This window comes from Podarcis pityusensis (genome assembly GCF_964106645.2).
Source record: "Podarcis pityusensis genome assembly, chromosome: 6".
NCBI lineage: Eukaryota > Metazoa > Chordata > Lepidosauria > Squamata > Lacertidae > Podarcis > Podarcis pityusensis.
This window is the reverse complement of record NC_138030.1, coordinates 40,006,139-40,028,323: the sequence shown is the minus strand read 5'-3', so window position 1 is coordinate 40,028,323 and position 22,185 is coordinate 40,006,139. Positions and strand designations below refer to the sequence as shown.

The 22,185-nt window shown below is 45.4% G+C and overlaps 1 protein-coding gene across 2 annotated transcripts; it reads right to left on the bottom strand.

Annotated features, from left to right (window-relative positions):
• Positions 1-2,667: 2,667 nt before the first annotated feature.
• On the bottom strand, positions 2,668-22,185 carry RAB7B (RAB7B, member RAS oncogene family). Of its 2 annotated transcripts, none has more exons than XM_081010455.1 (6): positions 21,943-22,174; positions 14,970-15,031; positions 13,364-13,490; positions 11,232-11,447; positions 9,758-9,883; positions 2,668-3,442 (listed from the first exon to the last, which is right to left on the bottom strand). In XM_081010455.1, the coding sequence occupies exons 2-6, from the start codon at positions 15,020-15,022 to the stop codon at positions 3,362-3,364; spliced, it is 603 nt and encodes a 200-aa protein (XP_080866581.1). In that variant the 5' UTR covers positions 15,023-15,031; positions 21,943-22,174; the 3' UTR covers positions 2,668-3,361. The 2 variants fall into 2 exon arrangements, with proteins under 2 accessions (XP_080866581.1, XP_080866582.1); XM_081010456.1 differs by lacking the exon at positions 2,668-3,442 and adding an exon at positions 9,380-9,577 and having other exon boundaries at positions 21,943-22,185.

The window sequence follows — 22,185 nt, the reverse complement described above, 5'->3', positions numbered from 1 at the left end:
AGGACTCCACTTTTCCTAAGGTCAGGGAAGAATGGTGGTTTCTAGGAAGATCTTGTACTGAATTGTTCTGACCCCGATTAGCTCATGAAGGGAATTAGGAGTTGTAGTGCCAATTTCTGAATGACAATTGGTTTATTGGCCTCCTTTCCCCATAGAGCCTCCAAAGGCTGAGCCTGGACACTTTCCAGAAGTGATGCAAGGTGCTTAAATTGAAGCAGGCATTTAGTGGTTCGGGTTAAGTGCTGGGTTATTTTAGTTGTATATGTATTTTAGCAATATCCGTTCAGGATGTGTGCTGTTTTCAGCTTGCCGTTGCCTAGATTGACACTGATCAATAGGGTGGGATAGAAACCCAGCAAATCGCTGTTGAAAATGCTATTCTAAATGTCCAGCATTCTGCTACCAAATTTCTAAGAATCCTGCTCAAATATGTAAGCGCTGAAAAGACATCTTATGTCAGCCCAACACTGATGCAGCATCCAGCCAACCAGAGGCGTTACTGTGTACATGCCTGGCCTTTGCCACAACACTAGTGTACTATACAAGCCCACTTATGCAGTTTCAACACATACCACCACCACAAATGGGACTTGTTTTGAGCTGGAGCACCAGACCAAAAGGTACTCAATTTTTTATGTCATGCTCCGGCGCAAATCAGACAGCTCCTGTGAGAACGCATGACAAAAAAAACTGAGAGTCCCAGTTTGGATCAGCTGGATGTTGGAGGGTACACTATAAATACATGAAGCTTCTTAGTACAAATGTTCATGTTGAAAATGTGGGCATCATGGGGCAAGACCTGGTTCTCTGCTCTCAAGCTGATTGACTGGAAAAGCTTCATTTCTGAGTATGGTTTCTGCTATCATGTATGAATAGAATTCACAAGTACAGTGGTACCTTGGGTTAGGAACTTAATTCGTTCTGGAGGTCCGTTCTTAACCTGAAACTGTTCTTAACCTGAGGTACCACTTTAGCTAATGGGGCCTCCTGCCACCGCTGCACTGCTGGAGCACGATTTCTGTTCTCATCCTGAAGCGAAATTCTTAACCTGAGGTACTATTTCTGGGTTAGCGGAGTCTGTAACCTGAAGCGTATGTAACCTGAAGCGTCTGTAACCTGAGATACCACTGTAACTCATTTCAGCTCAGAACTATGTTCTTTGAGCACGTTCACAAGTACAAAATAGATAAGAACTGAAGACCAGCACTGTTTCCAACAGTGCCCAGATATATTCAGAAAGCCAGCCAAGCACGATGTGTGGGAAGCAGCCTTACATCATTGTTTGGCTTTAGTACCTACTATATATTGAGAAGTAAACTGTCTCTATAAACATGCTGGTCCCTTCATTTCCCTACCATGGTAATTAATGTCCATGGATGGAGCTACCTTCCATTCATTTGCTTAACCCATTTTATATGCCTCCAAGTGAGTAGTCATCATTATACCACGAGGTGACTTGCTTGTTGATTACACATTACGTGGAATTAGTAACTTCCCATTATCAGACTTGCTGTCAGTTAATGCTATTAGATGACAATGACTTCTAGAATTGCGAGACAGCGTGAAAAATAAATCCACACCTTCCTACCATTCATATTGTTCATAAATCTCTTTATCATGTCCTGCCCCTCCCCAGTCATATTTTTTCCCTGAAGTCCCAAGCATTTTAGACTTTCTTTATATACTATATAAGATAATGTGGAAAAGAAATTGAATGCACATTCTAGCCATGGCAAAGTTTACATTCACAGAACAGACATATTCAGGCACAAATCGATCCATGCTTCTCTTGTTGCAATACCTCTTAATTTCGGTCACTAAGCCTGCCTTGTGGCTTACTCTCTTTCTTCTTCGCAATGTGTTCATTCCTCATGTTAAGCCATATTCTTCCATGATAAAACATGTCCTGGCCAGGATTCCCTAAGGCTACAGAACAACGGTAAGGGAAGAAAGGCCATCCAGTCAATGTACAGTCGTACCTTGGATCCCGAACGCCTTGGTACTCAGACATTTTGGCTCCCGAACACTGCAAACCCGAAAATGAGTGTACTGGTTTGCAAGCGTTCTTTGGAACCTGTACATCCGATGGGGCTTCTGCAGCTTCCAATTGGCTGCAGGAGCTTCCTGCAGCCAATCAGAAGTAGTGCTTTGGTTTCCGAATGTTTGAAAGTCAAACAGACTTCCGTAACGGTACGACTATATATCCTTGCATGCCAGTCATGACTGTATTATCTTCCAATTCTCTGCTACATTTCCATGTCCAAACCAATTCTCTCTTCTTCTTTCATTAAAAACAACAAAACAAAAACAAACCCATCAGTAATATTCCCTGTTGTCTTACTTTGCAGACTTCTCCTCCAAGGCAGGCATAGTCCCCATTTCACAGGGGAAATGTAAATCCCTGTAACATGGGAAGTCAGTTGTTCAGCTATATTTTTTCTCTCGCCATGTATAAAACACCCCATTCCAAATGTGTGTATATCAGGAAAATCTCCACTATTTCTCCTAGCACTTGAAGAAATGTATTGGAAAACCCCAGTGGGGATGCTTCAGCAGCACGGCAAGACTAATTTCCCTAGGGAAAACTGAGGACACTGATAGGTTAAAGTGAATTTGCAAATCCAACCTGACTTTCTGAGGAAGTAAATGGAAAAATGCCAAAAAAGGGGGGGGGCCCAAAGGCTTTTATTATTTGGGAGTATTCTGGCAAATACAAAAAGTCTATGTTCTGAAAATTACATTTTAAAAAAGCTCTGTACCTATAGTAACACCTTCATACAGCTGTTGCTATTGCACATTGGGTGAACAAACATGAATTTTTTGCATTTCTGATGTAAATTCAATCTATACATACTAAGAGGGCACTGAGACCTGTGCTTTGGCTCATATTGTGCTACGTTGAGCTCTTGTTCAGGAATGTGCTGTATTTGCAGGTAAGATACCAAAGGCTGAAGATTGAGAGACTGACTGCTGCCTACCTGCCTTAACTAACAGACCACAATAAAACATGGGAGACAGCATTAAATTGAGAACAGACAAATCAAGTTATTTTCTGGAGGTACTTTGAAGAACAAGTCCGAGCACCACAGTGGCATCTTAGAAATTTGTGAATAAAGGGATCCAGAACCACAGTTCGATTTTGCTGGGCTAATGTAACCCTGATGCTTCAGGCTGATTTCCATCTGCATGCTCAGTAATGGCCAGTAATGCCCATCTTTGCTGGAAAATGGGGGGGGGGGATCCCTTCAGTTCTTCCTCCAACCCTGATGGGCAAGACTCAAGAAAGACTTCAGCGGTTCTTCCACACATCAAGCCTTGGACTTGGACGAAGTAGAAAAGTCATCACTTTCTAAATGAAATTTCAGCAACATTTTGTCCTGGGCTGGTCTTCAGGAGTGAGCTTTATAGAATCAGTTAGGTAGTTCTCGATGATCCCGTTGTACTAAAAGAAAAACATAACCCAGTATGAGTTTATGAAAACAAGGCAAAACAAAAGATAATAAAATAGCTGAGTTGCTATATGGCAAGGGTCATCCCTAGTCAGAAAGGTACAGTACTTGGGAACCAAAAATCTTGGCATAAAAAAAATCCTTTTGTTCTCCTTTCTCTGTGTCTGTCAGGGAACTGCCATCGGAAGGAAGGGAAGTGAAAGGGCTCACACAGGTTGGGAGAGACTCAGCAGCTGAAGAGGGAACCAGTAGGGGGAGAGGAGCTGAGCTGAGGGAAAGTGAGCTGGAGGGATGGCTCAGAGACACTTCCAGCGAAAACAGTGGGGAGGTTTCAGGACCTCCTGTAGGGACACCCACTCCTCGCCGGAAACTGTCACGCAGAGAGTCCAGAAGACGTGTTTCCGTTAAGGAGCTTTTATGTTGGAAGCGATTCCGAAAGCAACCACTGTCGGAATCTGCCAGCGACTGACGGAGCCATGTTTAAGGGGCTCCGTTACAGACAGAGGTTTGCAAACTTGACCAAACTCTGAGGGACTTGGATTTTACACACAAGCAGCTCATCGTCCCATCACAGCATTCCGACAGTCTCCGTGAGCAGCTTGTGCAGGAGAAGGCATCATGAGCAACCCAGCCGGAACCGGAGAAGCAGGAGCTGGAGCGGGTCCAAGCCTGGAAGAAAGGTACCGGGTGTTGGAGGTCCAGCTAGCGCTGCAGACGGCGAGGCTTGAGGAGAGGAGGGCTCAGGATGCAGACAAAAAGGGGAAAGACACCCAGCTCGCCAGAAAGGTACCAGGATTGGTGCAGAAGTTTGGGGGGGAGCCCAAAGACTATCATGGCTTTCGGACAGAGATGCAATATGCCCTCAATCTGCAGTTTGATGAATTCCCTGACGAGGAATCACGAGTGGCTTTCGTGATTGGGCATCTTGAAAAGGGGGCGAGAGACTGGGTTAGACCCCTGATGGCAGCGAATAGTGACGTCCTAAAGGACACGATGAAGTTCTTTCGCGCCATGGATCTGATGTTTTCCAGCGATATTGAACAGGGAGTGGTGCGCAGACAGTTAATGGCTTGCAAACAGGGGAGCCGATCTGTCCGTGAGTACTGGACTGAGTTCACCATGTTGATCCATAAATTGGGGTGGGATCTATCGGCGGAACCCATTCAAATGCTCTTTGAAGAAGGGCTTTCTTCGGCTGTGAAAGACGAACTTTCCCGGGCGCCCAGGGCAGAGTCTATGGACCAGCTGACCAAATCAGCGCTGACCATAGGAGCGCGCCAGGAGGCGAGAGCATTGGAGAGGCGGGAAGGGAAGGGGGAACGTTGGAAGGAGTTCCGCATTCCAGACATTCCAGAGCCAACTTTCCCGCCGGCAGAGCCGATGGAAATCGGAACAGCGCGCGCGCGCGCAGTTTCAAAGCCCAGTGAGGGGGGAAAGAAGGAGGGAAAAGGCGCCCGGAAATGCTATCTCTGCCAACAGCCAGGTCACTTTGCCAGAGTCTGCCCCCAGAGGAAGGAATGGCAAGGGATGGTAGGAGCTGTGGAGGGAAGAGAGGAAGAAATACCGGAGCAAGTAAAAGCCAACGCCTGGCTGCCACCGTCGGGGCACAGCAGCCAGGCCAAAGAGCAGTGAAAGTGCCCACGCCAGAACCTCCTAAACCCGCCCTAGTGATAGAAGTGGCGCTAGAGCTGCCAAACAGACACCCTCTAAAGATAAAGGCGCTGTTGGACTCAGGCAGCTCCTGCAATTTCATGAGCAAAGAGTTTGCAGCTGAACACCAGATACAGACGATCCCTTTAAGCAACCCCCTGCAGGTGACCACGATCGATGGCAGGGAGCTGTTGGGAGGAGAAGTCAGCTTGCAGACCGTCCCAATGATAATGAAGGTGGCAAGGCACACCGAACTGATAGCGTTTAATGTGGCCACCTTGGGAGGAGCTCCCATTATATTGGGGATGAGCTGGCTAGCGTTACATGATCCGCTGGTGGGCTGGCATCAGAGAGTGGTTTCTTTTGGTTCAGCACATTGCTTAGAACACTGCAAGGAGGGAAAGGGTTTGGCAGGGGCCCAAGCCACCCTAGCAGGGACTGAAGTAACGGAGAACGTGAAGGTACCACGACAATACGCAGATCTCCGCGACGTCTTCAGCGAAAGGGAAGCTGACCAACTACCTCCGCATAGACCCTTTGACTGTCAAATCAATTTACTCCCTGGGGCACAGCTCCCTGTAGGCAAGCTGTACGCCATGTCAGACAGAGAGATGCAGGAGCTAAGAGAGTTCATTGACAAGAACCTGAAGAGAGGGTTCATCAGAGAGTCCAGGGCGGTGGGGGGCAGCCCAGTGTTTTTTGTGGATAAAAAAAACACGAACAAGCCGAGGCTGGTGTGTGACTTCAGGGCCTTAAATGCAGTGTCAGAACCAGTGGCTTTCCCTATGCCCAGGATTGACGACATTTTGACAAGGGTGCGGAAGGGAAAGATTTTCACAAAGCTGGACCTAAGGGGGGCGTACAACCTGATACGAATAAGGAAGGGGGATGAATGGAAAACCACCATGTTCACCCCTTTAGGGGCATTTGAATATTTAGTTATGCCCTTCGGCCTACAAGCAGGCTCCGCATGCTTTCAATCGTTTATGAACCACGTCCTGGGGCCTTTGCTTTACAAGAATTGTGTGGCCTTCTTAGACGACGTGTTGGTGTATTCTGAGAATGAGGAGCAGCATGTGAGAGACGTCAGAGAAGTGTTGAGCAGGCTGCAAGCCAACCAGCTGTGGGTGAAACTGGAGAAGTGTCAGTTTCATACCAAGGAGGTGGAATTCCTGGGGTATCGCCTGTCAGACAAGGGATTGGCCATGGATCCCGGCAAGGTCCAGGCGGTGCTGGAATGGAAAACACCCAAAACAAGGAAGGATGTGCAGAGGTTCCTAGGATTTGGGAACTTCTATCGTAAGTTCATCCGAAACTTTGCCCACCTGACGGCGCCCATTACGGACTGTCTCAGCAGTAAGAAGAAGTTCGTTTGGACTGAGGAGGCGGAGCGAGCATTTGAGGAACTAAAAAGGGCCTTCGCCTCGGAACAACAACTCCTGCATGTGGATTTACAAAAACCGATGAGAGTGGAAACTGACGCATCAGACAGAGCGATTGGGGCGGTGCTTCTGCAGCCAGGGAAGGAGGAGTCAGAGTGGAGACCGTGTGCCTTTTTTTCGCGAAAGCTGAACAAATCCGAGAGGAACTACACGGTGTATGACCGAGAACTACTAGCCATTCATGAGGCGTTCCGGAGATGGAGGCACCTGCTAATTGGCGCACAACATAAGGTGCAAGTGTGCACTGACCACAAGAACCTAGAGTATTGGAGGACGGCACGAGTGCTCAACCAACGGCAAGTGAGATGGGCCCAGGAGTTCTCCAAATTTAACTTTGAGATTTGTTACGTGCCAGGCCCAGAGAACATTAGGGCGGACGCTCTCTCACGCAAACCTGAATATTTGGAGGGGGAGGGAGCACCCGAAGAGAGACATGTCATTCCAGAGGACCGCTGGGTGTGTGGGGCGGCATTGGTGGGACAAAGAGAACTGGTAGAGGAAACAGAGAATGATGAATACGCCCAGAATAAGCTCAGAGGTCTTAGGGGTGAGGGAGAGGAACCAGGGGGTTTCGAGGAAAGAAATGGAGCTTTGTATTACAAAGGGGCACTGTATATCCCTGAAGGAGACTTAAGGGGGAGGGTACTCAAGCAGTTGCACGACAGCCCCACGGCGGGGCATTTTGGACAACACAAAACCATGTGGTTGGTCACCAGGGAATTTTGGTGGCCTAAGGTGAGGGAAGATGTACGGGAGTATGTAAGAGGGTGTGAGCAATGCCAGCGAGCCAAAGGGGAGAGGCGGGCACCGGCGGGACTATTAGAACCCTTACCAACCCCAGAACGACCTTGGGAGGCAGTGTCGATAGATTTTATGACTGATCTGCCGAAGTCCAAGGGGAAAACAGCCATCATGGTGGTGGTAGACCTACTAACAAAGATGTGCCACTTTGTAGCCTGCTCGCATGCAGTCACGGCGGAAGAGACAGCGAAGTTATTTGTAGAACACATTTTTAGGTTGCACGGGGTGCCATTGAGGGTGGTCTCAGACCGAGGAAAACAATTTACTTCCAGGTTCTGGAGGAAGCTCATGAGCTTACTGCAGGTGGAGGTCAACTTTTCGACTGCCCGGCACCCTGAAACCAACGGGCAGGCGGAAAGAGCAAACGGTGTCCTCCAGCAATACCTGAGGTGTTATGTCAATGACAGAGAGAATGACTGGGTAGAAAAGTTGGCGCTGGCGGAATTTGCCTACAACAATGCCGAGAATGTGTCCACAGGGATGAGCCCCTTCTTGGCTAATTATGGGTGTCATCCCAGGGCTTTCCCAGGGGGAGAAGGGGAGAGATGGAGCGTCCCGGCAGCCGAGCATTTTGTAGAAGAAATGGAAGCAATCCATCGTCAGCTCCAACTCAACTTAGAAAGGGCGAAGGAAGAATACAAGAGGCAGGCAGACAAGAACCGAAGGGAAGGTGAAACCATAAGGGTGGGAGATAGGGTGTGGCTGTCAACCCAAGGGTTGCCGTTCAAAGGAGGTTGTAAGAAATTAAGACCCAGGAGATTGGGTCCCTTTGAGGTCATTCAACAGGTCAACCCAGTGGCTTTCAGGCTCCGGTTACCCAACCACATGAAACTGCACCCAGTATTTCACAGGTCGTTACTGTCACCGTATGAGGGGGGACGAGAAGGGATGGCCACTCGGGGACCGGTCATAGAAGAAAGGGAATGCAGCAGCCATGTGGCAGAAATCCTCGACGCCAGGTGGAAGGGGGATCAGGTGGAGTATTTGGTAGCGTGGGAAGGAGAACCGGAGTCAGAAAACACTTGGGTAATGGCAGAAGATATCAATGACGAGGTATTGATAGAAACGTTCCATCAAAGGTTCCCAAGGAAACCTCAGCCTGTGGAGAGGTTCCGGAGGGAATACTTTGGGACCACCGATGAGGAGGAGGAGTTGGAAGGATTCTCGGACTCGGAAGGGGAAGGGGAGATGGACTCTGAGGAGGAGGAGTACTTCGAGACCAGGAACCGCAACAGGTGGAGAGAAGTGTTCGAGACATCGGAAGATGAAGGAAGTTCATTCCGGGGTTTTGCCTCCTCACCGCCCGTAGAGGAGGGGGCGAGAGGGGATGAAGGGGGCCCTGGAGGGGAGGTGGATGTCAGGGAACTGCCATCGGAAGGAAGGGAAGTGAAAGGGCTCACACAGGTTGGGAGAGACTCAGCAGCTGAAGAGGGAACCAGTAGGGGGAGAGGAGCTGAGCTGAGGGAAAGTGAGCTGGAGGGATGGCTCAGAGACACTTCCAGCGAAAACAGTGGGGAGGTTTCAGGACCTCCTGTAGGGACACCCACTCCTCGCCGGAAACTGTCACGCAGAGAGTCCAGAAGACGTGTTTCCGTTAAGGAGCTTTTATGTTGGAAGCGATTCCGAAAGCAACCACTGTCGGAATCTGCCAGCGACTGACGGAGCCATGTTTAAGGGGCTCCGTTACAGACAGAGGTTTGCAAACTTGACCAAACTCTGAGGGACTTGGATTTTACACACAAGCAGCTCATCGTCCCATCACAGTGTCTTAACCTGAACAAGTGGCAACACCTTGTGGTCAGAGGCAGCAATCTCATCCCACATGCTTTAAGATTAACGACACCCAGAGAACTCTTTGATGCACAACTGTCTTATGGGCGGAAATTGGTTTTGATGTAAGGTTTTCAGTTTGTCATAGTTCTGTGGTTGGAAATCTCTATATTTATTGTCATAAAAATCTCATCCCTTTTGCAATATCATATTATATATATGATGAGAGTACTGTACCTATAATCCACAATCACATGCAATTCCTATTCTCCCCAAAAATCAGATTTTTAAGAGGTATCGTGGTTTCTCTTTTGCAAACTGTAGCATTCTAAAAAGTAAATAAAATGATAAACACATGTCTTTACTTTTATACTATATGGCTCTCACTGCACCTGTTTTAGTTTCAGTGCAGAATCAGACACTCTGGAAGGGGGAAGCTGAACTGCACTGCACTTGGGAGAAGACCTGCAAGCGAAAATATGCGAGCCCAAAACTTTAAAAATCACACATTAGCCAGACCCAAAACTTTGCTCCTCCTTTGATTTTATGGAAATGATCACAAGAGGGTGCTGTTTGCTTCACATGCAACATGTTTGATGCTGATGAAAGACTCTGCTATCTCTTATGGACAAGGCTGCTACTCACCCTCGATAGTGCTTGTCTTGCCAGGGTCTCAAAAGCCTGAACTACATTGATATCATTCTTGGCGCTTACTTCAAAATACGCAATGTCCTTTTCTTTGCACCAGGATAAAGCTGCCTCCTTGGACACCTGCAAGACAAAATTGGAAGGCATTTGATTAGGTGATCTTAGGTTGCTTCCAAACAACCAGTGTCTTGAACATTCATCCCGATTTGTTTACAAGGAGGTTAGATTGTGTTGTGTGTCACGCAATCATTATGCAAGCAATGTGCAGGACATTTCTCAATCACTCCATCTTTATTATGAAAATTCAACTTTTGCAAGGAAGTGGGGTTGATCCACAAGACTGCCACTTGGCTCGGAAGTGTTAGCTTTTCTGTTGCCTTCTCACATTATGATGTGGAACAAGGTGTGGAAACTCCCCTGCCCTCATGATTCACCCACGTGCAACTGGCTGAGCTCTTGATAAGTCTCAATCTCCAAAGGGTTCTTAACTTCTACTCGCAAGAATTAGGCTTTAGTGGTGACTCATATTTAGCTGCCCCAATTCATAGCCCTAATCATGTCATCAACATGAATCCTTGTTCCTGGACAGCTGGCAAATGAGTACATAAATACTAGCAGCTTTATAAACAAAAACAAAAACACCACTAATATGTATGCTGACACTTATTGACAGTGATGATCTGTAAATATACTGAAAATGCATTGATAACGGGGGCTAAAAGAAAATGCTCTGCAGTGTTCTCCAGCCATGAAAGTTACAGCCTAAAGGCTTGCATGCGCATATATATATATATATATATATTCATTCATTCATTCATTTCTGGCAAAAGGTTTGGGTAGTAAGCGCACATACCCCTACTACTTGTTAATTTCTCTCTCCTCCCCATATAATAAAAATATTTACGGTATGTAGCTTGCTTTCCTTTTTTTCTGAATTCAAGGAAATGTTACGCTTCTCTATACTTTCATGTAACTGATCACGCCAATATATTTTTAAAAATATATATTTACATGGCTTTAAATTTGTTTTTTCAATTTTTTAAAATAAAAAACATGGGAACTTCCCTCACGGCTAGTGTATCACTGCAGTGCTGTGCAAGAAATGTGTTGAGTTCCAGGTGTGCATGTGGAGTACCATTAGGGAAGAAATTCTGTAAGGGCCACTCACAAGAGATTATGTTCCATGCTATTAGATCCTGCTGTTTCCTAGTCTGCCAACAGGAGTCGCACAGAACATGAGGATCACCGAATCATGGAATGGTCTTTACAATTAAATTCCACTGGAATCAATGGGACAAGTTACAGAAATCTAAAGCAATGCAAATGCTGGATCAACCTCTCACTGACTGGGCATTCTTTTCACGCCATTCTCTAGCATAAGGAATTCTCCTCTCCAGTCTTGATACAAAGAGTTTTAAAATACATTGAGAGCTCTAGCTTAGCCCTGCTCCCTCACAATTCCTTCTCCTACCTGTCGGTCCTTCAGATCAATTTTATTCCCCAGCACAACCATAGGGAAGCCTTGCTCCATTGGAACGACCCTCTGTAGGAAGTCTTCTCTCCAGTCATCCAAGGACTGGAAGGAATCCATGTCCGTGACGTCAAAGGCCAGCATGCAGCCATCGGAGCCTTTGTAGAATGTGGATACCATGGACCGGAATCGTTCCTGCCCTCCAGTATCCCAAATCTGAAAGGAGGACGAACATACAGGCATTAGCGTTAGCAACCTCTGAACCGCTACAGATACTTTCATGCACAATGACAGGTTCTTCCAGCTCAGTGTTTCCCAAACTTTCCCCCGCTGTGGACCACTGCAATTTTAAAAGAGATAAAACTGTTACAAAATGGCACAGAGCAATACTAGCATTATCAAGCCCTAAATGGCTTGGGCCCCAAATATCTGACAGAGAGCTCCCTCCTGCATAGATCTGGCACTTCCACCACTCTGTAAAGTTCATGGTCTGTCTGTGACAGAGCCATTTCTGTGGTGGCCCCCAGATTATGGAATACTCTGTCCTCCAAGGGGCATCTGGTCTTGTCACTGTATACAGTGGTACCTCAGGTTAAGTACTTAATTCATTCCAGAGGTCTGTTCTTAACCTGAAGCACCACTTTAGCTAATGGGGCCTCCTGCTGCCGCTGGGCCGCCGGAGCATGATTTCTGTTCTCATCCTGAAGCAAAGTTCTTAACCAGAGGTACTATTTCTGGGTTAGCGGAGTCTGTAACCTGAAGCGTATGTAACCTGAAGTGTATGTAACCCAAGGTACCACTGTACATTTTGGCATCACACCGTATACATTATTTTTTTTGCACAGGCCATTGGGTGTGTAAGATGATATCCCTCCCATTTAAATCCAATGTATTATATGGCTTAATTCTATTACACTACATATAATGTCACTCCCACCTCCGGGACACCCATGAAGGATGAATTGTTAAGTATCTACAAAATCAATCCTTGTGAAGTACTCAGAGGTGGTGACCCAAGAGTGCGCTGGTGCCCTGTTTGTGGAATTCCTCCTGCAGAAAGGCCTGCCTTGCACCAGGTGAAGACATTTTTAATTCCCCGGGCTTTTTTACGGGACCGCCTTTCCTGGTATGTCCCACAGAAGAACTTACGGTCTGCAAATAAAAACATCCTGAAGATCCCAGGCCACAGAGAGGTTAGGCTGGCCTCAACTAGAGCCAGGGCTTTCTCGGCCGTGGCTCCAATCTGGTGGAACGCTCTGTCACAAGAGACTAGGGCCCTGCGGGACCTGACATCTTTCCGCAGGGCCTGCAAGACAGAGCTGTTCCACCAGGCCTTTGGTCAGGGCGCAGCCTGACCCCCTCCTCTGGCAATCTGCACAGAATTTTGCTTAATGGTTGCCATCAATTTGATTTTAATTAATTTTTATAATTGAAAGGTTTTTAGAATGTTGGATTATTTTGATTGTTGTTAGCCGCCCTGAGCCCAGCTTCGGCTGGGGAGGGCGGGGTATAAATAAAATTTATTTTTATTTATTATTATTATTTTATGTATTCTTGGATATTTTAATTTGTTATTTGTATTTTATTTTGTGTATAATCTTCTTTGTAAACTACCCTGGAAGCTCTGCTGAAATGCGGTATAGGAATCTTTTTAATCAATCAATTAATCAATCAATCAATCAAAAGGAGCATACAGCACCTGCCATTTCTGAGCACTACTAAAGTAAAGGGTAAAGGGACCCCTGACCATTAGGTCCAGTCATGACCGACTCTGGGGTTGCGGCGCTTATCTTACTTTACTGGCTAAGGGAGCCGACATACAGCTTCAGGGTCATGTGGCCAGCATGACTAAGCCACTTCTGGTAAACCAAAGCAGCGCACGGAAACGCCATTTACCTTCCCGCCGGACCGGTACCTATTTATCTACTTGCACTTTCATGTGCTTTCGAACTGCTAGGTTGGCAGGAGCAGGGACCGAGCAACGGGAGCTCACCCTGTCATGGGGATTCGAACCGCCGACCTTCTGATCGGCAAGTCCTAGGCTCTGTGGTTTAACCCACACCACCACCCGCGTCTCTAGCACTGCTAGATGTGTGTAAAACCAAGCACTTCTACTTCAAGGTATCTCTCACCTGCAATTTCAGCGGGCTGCTGTCCACAACTACCATTTTAGTCAGGATACTAGCTCCCAGAGTGGTTCGGTAGTCTTCGTAAAACTTCTTGTGAACATACCGGTGGAGGAGAGAGGTCTTCCCTACACTAGGGTGAAGTAAGAAACACATGCGATGAATTAATTCTGATGACTGCTTTCTAACAGTTTCCTGATTTTTATGCTAAAAGTTTGATTTAACATTTGGTTGAATTGTAGATTGTTCTATGTTTACTACTTGTGTGATTGATTCCTGAATGCCTTGAATCTCTTCTGTAAAATACTTGGGATAAAAGTCTTTTAAAAAAACAAAAGATGCAAAGTATTATTATTTTTTGGGAGTGTGGGCTGCAGGCCAGAACTAGGTGAAGATGACCACTGATGGTCTGCTTCACCTGAACAGATGAAACTGGAGGGAGTCGCTAATATATCCCCTGTTCAAACCAAAGACTTATGACTACAAGATATAATAAAACACTGTTCAGTTAGTCTTTGTGCTCAATGCTGGCATTGTGTCATTGTCTCAGTGCTGCATCTATTGATTTTTGTAGTCTGTTCTGCAGGCTGATCTTAACTCTCCAGAGTATAATTTTCTTTAGCCTGCATTTCCCCCCATTCTCTTCTTTTTCTGGACTTAACTATCTAAAAATATGACTGTCTAGGGGAAGACTGTTGGAACCTGTGACCCTCCAGATGTTGCTGGACTGTAACTCCCATCATCTCTATCATTGGCCTATGTGTAGGGGAAAGTATGGGAGCCCTGATGTTTGATATGGTAAACAGTTAAAAAAATTCATCTGTAAAATTAAGAAATTTGGCTTGTCTCAATCTTCGTCCTGTTGACAATCCCTCATATTGTATCATCATCAGTACATTTCTAGTGCAATTAGACCAGAACAATAGCGAAGATGGACACTTGTGGTGTGCTATTTCTCTTAAAACCAGCAAGTAGAAATTCAATTTTCTGCTCTATGAGGGGCTGAGCCGTGTGCTTTGATCTGATATTTTCTCCCAATAGGACAACTACGGTGCATATACCTTTTTCCTAAACTTGATATCCATTGTAATGACTCTTCTGATAAGATTTCTGAGAGGTATTTCTCACAACAATATAACACGACATGATTGCTGTTATGATATGGTTATGATAGTTATCTCCCAGAACTTAGTGAGCTCCACTGTTGAAGGCCAGGAAATCACTGTCATTGTCAAATTGGTAGAGGTCTCTAAAGATAGGGATTAAAAATGCCACAAAGTGTTGTAACATTTCTAGCTGGGGAAGCCAACATAGGACTTCCAAATTCAAATCCACGCTAAATAATGGGTGGCCTGGACCAGTTGCCAACTCTCAGCCTAGCCCACCTCCCCGAGTCATTGGGAGGATAAAATGGGAGTGGGAGAACCAAATGCTCTCCTTGGCTTCTTGGAGGGTGAAAAAATATAATTAAAATCAACATAACAAAATGAACAGTATTATCATCAACCCAAGGTGTTAAAAAACAACAACACTATTCCAGTGCTTATGTGCAGAAGTAGAACATCTCTTCAAACTGCCTTTTCAAATTCCAAAAGCAAAGAAAACTGCTTACCCTAAAGTGCCAATAATTATTAGTTTCAAATCCACTCTCTTAGTTGAATTCATAAATGGAGCCTAAAGGGAAGGAAGAAAAAAGACATTCGTCAACATCTTGTATCCTGAATCATCACAATGCTATAAATGCTCCATACTCAGGATACCAAAAGCCAGCAAAGAACTCCAGGTATCCGACTGGTCAACTGCCTTTTGTGTCACTGTAAATGAAGCATCCTTGCTTCTCCTTGGATGAGACTCTTTGATTGAGACTGTCCCTTGAGACTTGGGTCCATTTTTAAAATAAAATAAAAATATGCCTAACAGGTTTTCTAGATTCACAAACCCCAGTAAATTATCCTAGTGTCCCCACCAAGTGAGGTGTGGAGCTTTTTCCAAGGTGGCATCTCAGTTGTAGAATGCTCTCCCTTGGGAGACTCACCTGGCTCCCACTTGATGCCTATTCCAGTCCCTTCTCATTTTCCCAGGCCTTCTGGCATCTATCATAAAATCTGAATAAAATTTGTGTTAAAAAAAGTTTTGTTGACTTGCCACTGTTTTAGCTTTCCAGTTTTATGGAGCTTTATATTTTGCAGTTTTTAAAATGTGTATTGTAATTATTTATATTTATGTTGTAAGCCACCCATGAGGGGAGCATAAGTACTGTGCATTTGTGTCTTTGTTTGCATCTGCCTTCCTCCTCCCTCCAATAATTCCCACATTTATGAAGTACTTTCTGCAGCGGTGAAAGGAGAAGGGACCGGGAGCATCTTTCACATACAGTTGACAAGGAGACTATTGACACGAAAATGGCTCTGAACAAGCCTATTAGTGTTGGTGCTGCAGGCAAGAGACACCCCACTCAGCATCACTGAGCAAAGCCTTTCTCTCTGGGTGCATCACTGCTGCTGTCAAAAACTGCACAGTCTTCTATCCATGGCATGAACTTCTATTTGTCTGCCTGTTGCCCAAGGCTCTATTTTGTGTTTTCTCTGAAACAAGGGAGGAAATTTAAAGCCCCAATAAAGAGGCATTAGAGATAACAAGTGAGTGGAGTATTTTCACTTTGTGGAAGGGTTTGGGAACAATGGCTTGTATACAATGTAGAGCTAAGTAACCATCTGCTACCTCAGTTTTTCGAACAGCTTAGTTCATGAACAACTTGGAACCCGAACACTGCAAAATTGGAAGTAGGTGATCCAGTTTTCGATCTTTTTTTTGGAAGCCAAACGTGCTCCGTTTTGAGTCCCCCTGTGTTTCCTGTTGCGCTGCTAATTTGCGCCCCCCCCCCTATAATTCAAGCCTTCCATTTCCGATTGCAGTGATCTGAGGTGATATTTGGAGCTTATATTTGGTGCTTTTGTTTTTGCTATTTATTTTGTGTTTTTTGTTTTGAGGCTTTTTCAGTTAATTTGTTTTTGTGACTGTGTGGATCCCAGTTAAGCTATTGATTGATTGATTGATTGATTGATTGATTGAGTGACTGAGGAAATGGATAAAAGCCCCCATCCAAACAATGACTATCATCTGTGCAGATAAGATTTTTTTTTAATTTTACTTTTTAATCATCTACAATACTGTTTTATTTATTTTATAGTACAGTACATTGTTTATTGCTTTCATTTTATGGATCAATAATACTATCTCGCAAGATAGTAAAATTCATATTAAATTGCTGTTTTAGGGGTTGTTTTTAAAAGTCTGGAATGGATTAATCCATTTTGCATTACTTTCTATGGGAAAGTGCACCTTGGTTTTGGGACGCTTTGGTTTTGGAACTGACTTCTGGAATGGATAAATTACTGCTACTACTACTAATTTATTTATATCCCTCCCATCTGGGTGGGTTTCCCCAGCCACTCTGGGCAGCTCCCAACAGAATATTAAAAACACAATAAAACATCAAACTTTAAAAACTTCCCTAAACAGGGCTGCCTTCTAAAAGATGTCTTCTAAAAGTCAGATAGTTGTTTATTTCCTTGACATCTGATGGGAGGGCATTCCACAGGGCGGATGACCGAGAAGACCCTCTGCCTGGTTCTTGCCCTCTTCTCCCCTCCCCCACATGCCCCAGGCCCATACCCTTCCCAAATCTGCTCCAGAGGTTTGGGGAGAAACTCAGAACAAATTTGGAGGCACACGGGGGAGGAGAGGGAGGAAAAGTCCTGTTGTACAAGTATAAATCCTTGCACAAGCATGACAGTTACTGAGCACTACATTGAATACATTGAATACATGCTTATGTAGGAATGGGAGAAATGACCTAAAGGTTTCTGACTTGCCTGCACTAATTCTCAGATTTTCTTTTTCACAAAAAGACCTTCAGGGCATCCAGCTGTTTTCTCAATGCAGCAACCGCACCCCTCTCTCAGGCACCTTCTCCACCACTAAATCTGTGTAGTAAAAGCCTGCAAAGACAACTGTGGCTGGCGGTGACTCACATCTCCCTTGGAACTTTGGGGTTTTCTTAAAAAAAACAACAAGCAACAACCGCCATGTCATATCATGCTCTCCCTGCTCTTCCCACTAATTCATTGGGTTCTGATTGTAAAGGGTTGGGTGTGATGTCATGTCATGCGGTTTCCCTTCCAATTTTACACTGTAGATTATAGGGGAAATCAAATGCAGGCTGGTAGCAGCATGATTGGAAGGACAGATCATGAAGCTGAGACTCCAATACTTTGGCCACCTCATGAGAAGAGAAAGCTCCCTGGAAAAGACCCTGATGTTGGGAAAGATGGAGGGCACAAGGAGAAGGGGACGACAGAGGATGAGATGGTTGGACAGTGTTCTCGAAGCTACCAGCATGAGTTTGACCAAACTGTGGGAGGCAGTGGAAGACAGGAGTGCCTGGCGTGCTCTGGTCCATGGGGTCACGAAGAGTTGGACACGACTAAACAACTAAACAACAACAGCAGCAGCAGCATGATGGCTCTAGGTTGACATTTTGCTAGGCCCTGAGAGCGCCAGCTAGCAGCAACAATATCACAGTGCTAAGGATCTAGTGGGCTGCAAGAAGGAAGCGCTGGAGCAAGCAAGGGCATAGGTAACCCCACACATCCAGGATTTGCAGTGAATGTCACATGGACTTAAAGTGAAACTCTGTCAGCCATTTACCCTAGTTCAGGAGGGGAAAACCTGTGACCTCCACATATTGCTGCACTATAACTTCCATTCTAGCTGACTGTCAGCTACTTCTGGGGCAGATGGAAGCCCAGTAACGACTGGAGGGACACAGGTTCTCCAGCCCTGCCTTAGACCATCATAAGCACAACACAGGCTTAGGAGTCCACCAAATTGCCAATCTTATGATGAGTGAGATCTTCCAAACACAAGCAGCTGACTCACTTTGGATTTCAAAAGAAGGAAGACCCATAATGGCAGCAGGGAACTGTGCTATTATTTCATTATGAAGAAATCATCATCCTCGTCACCACCTCACAGGGCTATTTTTCCAAATATAACTGCTACAGCAACCCATGACATTGCTCAAATTTCACCCACCACTTCTGCTCCAGACAATGTTTGGCAATGACAACCCAGTCATTTGTTACGTGGGTAGATTCAGCCTTCCCACAAGGTCACAATTGTTACCAATGGGATTTACATAGAACTGGATACAAACTCCTTTTGTCTCTGGCATGCTTCTCCCTTTCATTTAGGCCAGTTCCATGTAGGGATACTATCTCTCTCCCCCAGCTTTAATAGTAATAATAATAGTTATGCAGTTACAATTCGTTGGCAGATCTATTTATACAACAGACAACCTTGTTTACTAAAAAAATAAAAATAAAACAGAATTGAAAAGAAAGAAACTGGCATTTGGTGGGGGGAGGATAATATAACATATATTCATGACAATACAGTGTCATGGATAGATTAAAAGGAAATATATCATCATTTATTCCAGATATGTTAAACCAAAACCGATTTCTCAATAAGTTTGTTTTCTTGATTATTATGAATTGCATTTTTCATCATTACTATAGTTTGTTAGGTTTTCATTAGCCGGTTATGGTAGAGGGATCTTTATTTTTCCATTTTTGTGCAACACAGTTTTGCTGTCGTTAACAGTGAAGTAATAAGCTGTAAGTCAGTGTTAATGCTCTCAGAGCACACTACCAGAAGAAGAGTTGTTTTAGGGTTACCTAGGAGAGCACAACCTGTGCTTATTTGTATAATGTTCAGTACTTCCATCCAGAAAGATTTTTTTTTGCAACTTCTGACAATATATATTACATCTGCCAGAATTCCATTGCACCTGCAGCTGTGCACGTTTTGACTGAAAAAAGTTACAAATTCTGGGTTTAGTGCAATGATGAGTACCTGTGGCTCTCCAGATGTTGTTAGACTTCAGCCCAGTTACAGAAATTTGCATTCAGTGTGTAATTACATCCTAGCAATGTCAAAATGATGTTCGGAAGAGACCGTGTGGTATAGTGGTTAGAGTATTGGACTAGGACCTGGGAGACCAGGTTTTGAATCCCAAGGTCAGTCACTGCTTCTCAGCCTAACTTACCTCACAGGGCTGTTGTGAGGATTAAATGAGGGGCAAGAGAACAATGTACATCACCTTGAGCTCTTTGGAGAAGAAACAGGAGATATATAAATGCAATTAAAAAATGTACAGAAGTACAATAGGTGAAGGTTTCACCAGTGCTGCATTGCTGTGCTAGGAAAAGCTGCACCTGTTATTATCTGTTTCCAAAAGGGAAACAGGTGGGGTGGGGGATGAAATACAAAGAATGAAAGAATCGAAAGCCATCTCTGTATGTTTATGTTGTGCAGGTGTCAGCTGAGAAGGGCCCTGTCTGTTAAGATCTTCATACCTGCATGAGAGATACCAAAGCTACAGAGATTTTATCTATAGTCTTTTTTTCCTTTGTGTGCTTATACACACATGAGTGTGTTTATATGGCCAGCTTTTTGTGTATGCCCAAACACCTGCACAACAGGCAGAAATGAGATGGCTTTTGCTGATATGGCTACACAGTGATCTAATCATGTATCATTATGTGTTGTGTCAGAGGAAGGCTGTAGCTTAGTGGTAGAGCCCCGACTCTGCATTCATAAGGTCCCAGGTTGAATCACTGGCCTTTCGAGGTAGGCCTGGAAATGTCCCCTTGGCTGAAATCATGGAGTACTGCTGTCAGGAATATTGCTGAGCAAGATGGACCAATGGTCTGACTCTTTATAAGGCAGCTTCCCATGTTTCTATTATATATGCCGCTATAAAAGGAACAGCAGCCTTGCCAGGAGAAACATGGGATTCTAATTTCAGCAGTAATATATTGTACTGTTTATGATTATGCTGTGCTGGCCGCATATACAGGCCAACCTTCCCCCTTGGGTTGAGTGACGTGGGGGGCTCTGTAGCAGCAGACAGAATAGGCTTCCTCTTTCCAGCAGTGCATTTGTACCTGTGCTTCTCCATTAGGCTTCTCATCCCAAGATATATCTTGCCGTTAGGATGGAAAAGAAGACGGGGCTCTTGCACCTTTAATAACTATAGAGAAGATGGATTTATCAAAGGTGCAGGTGCTCCATGCTCTTTTGCAATCTGGAACCCTGTCTTCCCTCCCTATCTCTCCTGCTTGAATTGTTTGCTCGTTCCCTAATTTCACAGCTATGGCTTCCTGGACAACAAATTTCCACTAACTTTTTTAAGTTCCTGCATCTGTAAAATGGGGATAAATGCCACTGTTCACACACAGTGTTTGTTTCAAAGAAAGCAATGAACAATGCCAGTTTCTCTTTCTTTCTTTTTCCCCTTTCGCACTGACTGTCTTTAACACAGCCACATGACACACAGGTATGAATCAGGCAATTGGTTTCCCTGGCACAGAGGTGTGGTTGGAAAAGCTTAACTTGCCTGTGGCGCAATCCAAGACATGCCTTGTCAGAAGCACCATGAAATTTAATTAGTCTTGACACCTCAGTTTAATTAGTCTTTTAGCCTCAGTTGTTATGTAGCTTTGGTGAAAGTCGCAGAAACAGCAAAACGAAACCTGGCAACCCAAAATCACTTCTTTTTCTGAAAGCAAATGCCTTAACTATGCCACAGATAAGAATCTTATTTTTCCTTTTTTTAATCATTTCAGTGTGGGGGGGGGGGGTTGACAATAAATTTTCCGCACCGGGCACCACCTGACCTTGCTACGCCACTGCCCATGTCCCTTATTAAATGGAACAATGATCACTTGCTCTTGCAGCCCGCACTTTCTCATCATAAGTCCCGGGGCATATTATGTGTGCCACCCTCCTGCGGCTTTATTTGTGACTCCATATGCACCCAGACAGTGCCTGGAAATAGCCTTGGGCCTATTCCGCCCATTGTGCTGCACTGGCTGAGAGGCAGCCCAGCTCCTGCCCAGAACGCCAGATGCGAAAGTTGACCGCTGGGCTCAGATCCCTACATTTCCCCCTAGTGTTGTTCCCCCACCCTCGCCTTAAAACTATCCTTTGTTGTTAAGATGCAGCTCGCATGAGCAGCAGGCCCAGCCCTGTTCAATTCCCCTTTATTCGGTGAGTCACAAAGAATGAGACCTTCCAAAAGCAGTTGTCCCAGGCACGAAGGAGTGCTTCAGTGGAACCTAATACTTCCCCCTCTGCTCCACGTCTAAGGATTTTTCTGCTATGAGCGGTGGAGAAACGGGAGAAGAGACAGCCGCTCTTTCTTCGCCCGATCACCTATTCCACATGCTGGGGTACATCTCCCCATGCAACCTCCCTAGATCTCCTCCGTCAACTTCTTAGAGAAGTTCACCCAGCTCTGATCCGGTTCTCCCTCTGCCTGCTCAAGCACGAATCTCGCCCCTTCCTTGTGCTTCAGGTTCGGCGTTGCAAATGAATCCGCCTGCGCAGCAGCTGGGCACTTAACTTGTGGATCCCAGTGGATCTCCTGCCATCTGCCACACGCTTGCTCCGTTTGCAGGCGAACCGTTTCGAAAGGAGGCTTACATAAATAGAGGACAACAAGAAAGGGGACTTACTGGTCTTCCTCCTCCGGCGTGACCCGGCTTTTTTGCAGAGCTGCGAGGTCTGCTGCCCGTGCAAACTCCTCGCGGCGCCTCCCGAGAGCGCGCAGAAGAAACGCCTTTGGGGAGGGGGGGTTGAAGAAAGGACAGAAGGAGTTCAGAGCAGGATTCCTTCCCACCGCAGATCCCTCGAGCGTGGGTCTTCTTTTTCTCCCGTTTCTCTTTCCTCCCAGCCCCCACCCCAGTGGGAGGGCTGAG

Bases quoted from the DNA above. Each gene is read 5' to 3' on its own strand.
- RAB7B (XM_081010455.1), bottom strand. From the start codon at position 15,022: ATGAATTCAACTAAGAGAGTGGATTTGAAACTAATAATTATTGGCACT. The intron at 11,448-13,363 runs GTGAGAGATACC...TCCTCCTTTCAG, and splicing joins GCAGCCCGCTGAAATTGCAG to ATTTGGGATACTGGAGGGCA. The intron at 3,443-9,757 runs GTGAGTAGCAGC...TTTTTCTTTTAG, and splicing joins CAAGACAAGCACTATCGAGG to TACAACGGGATCATCGAGAA.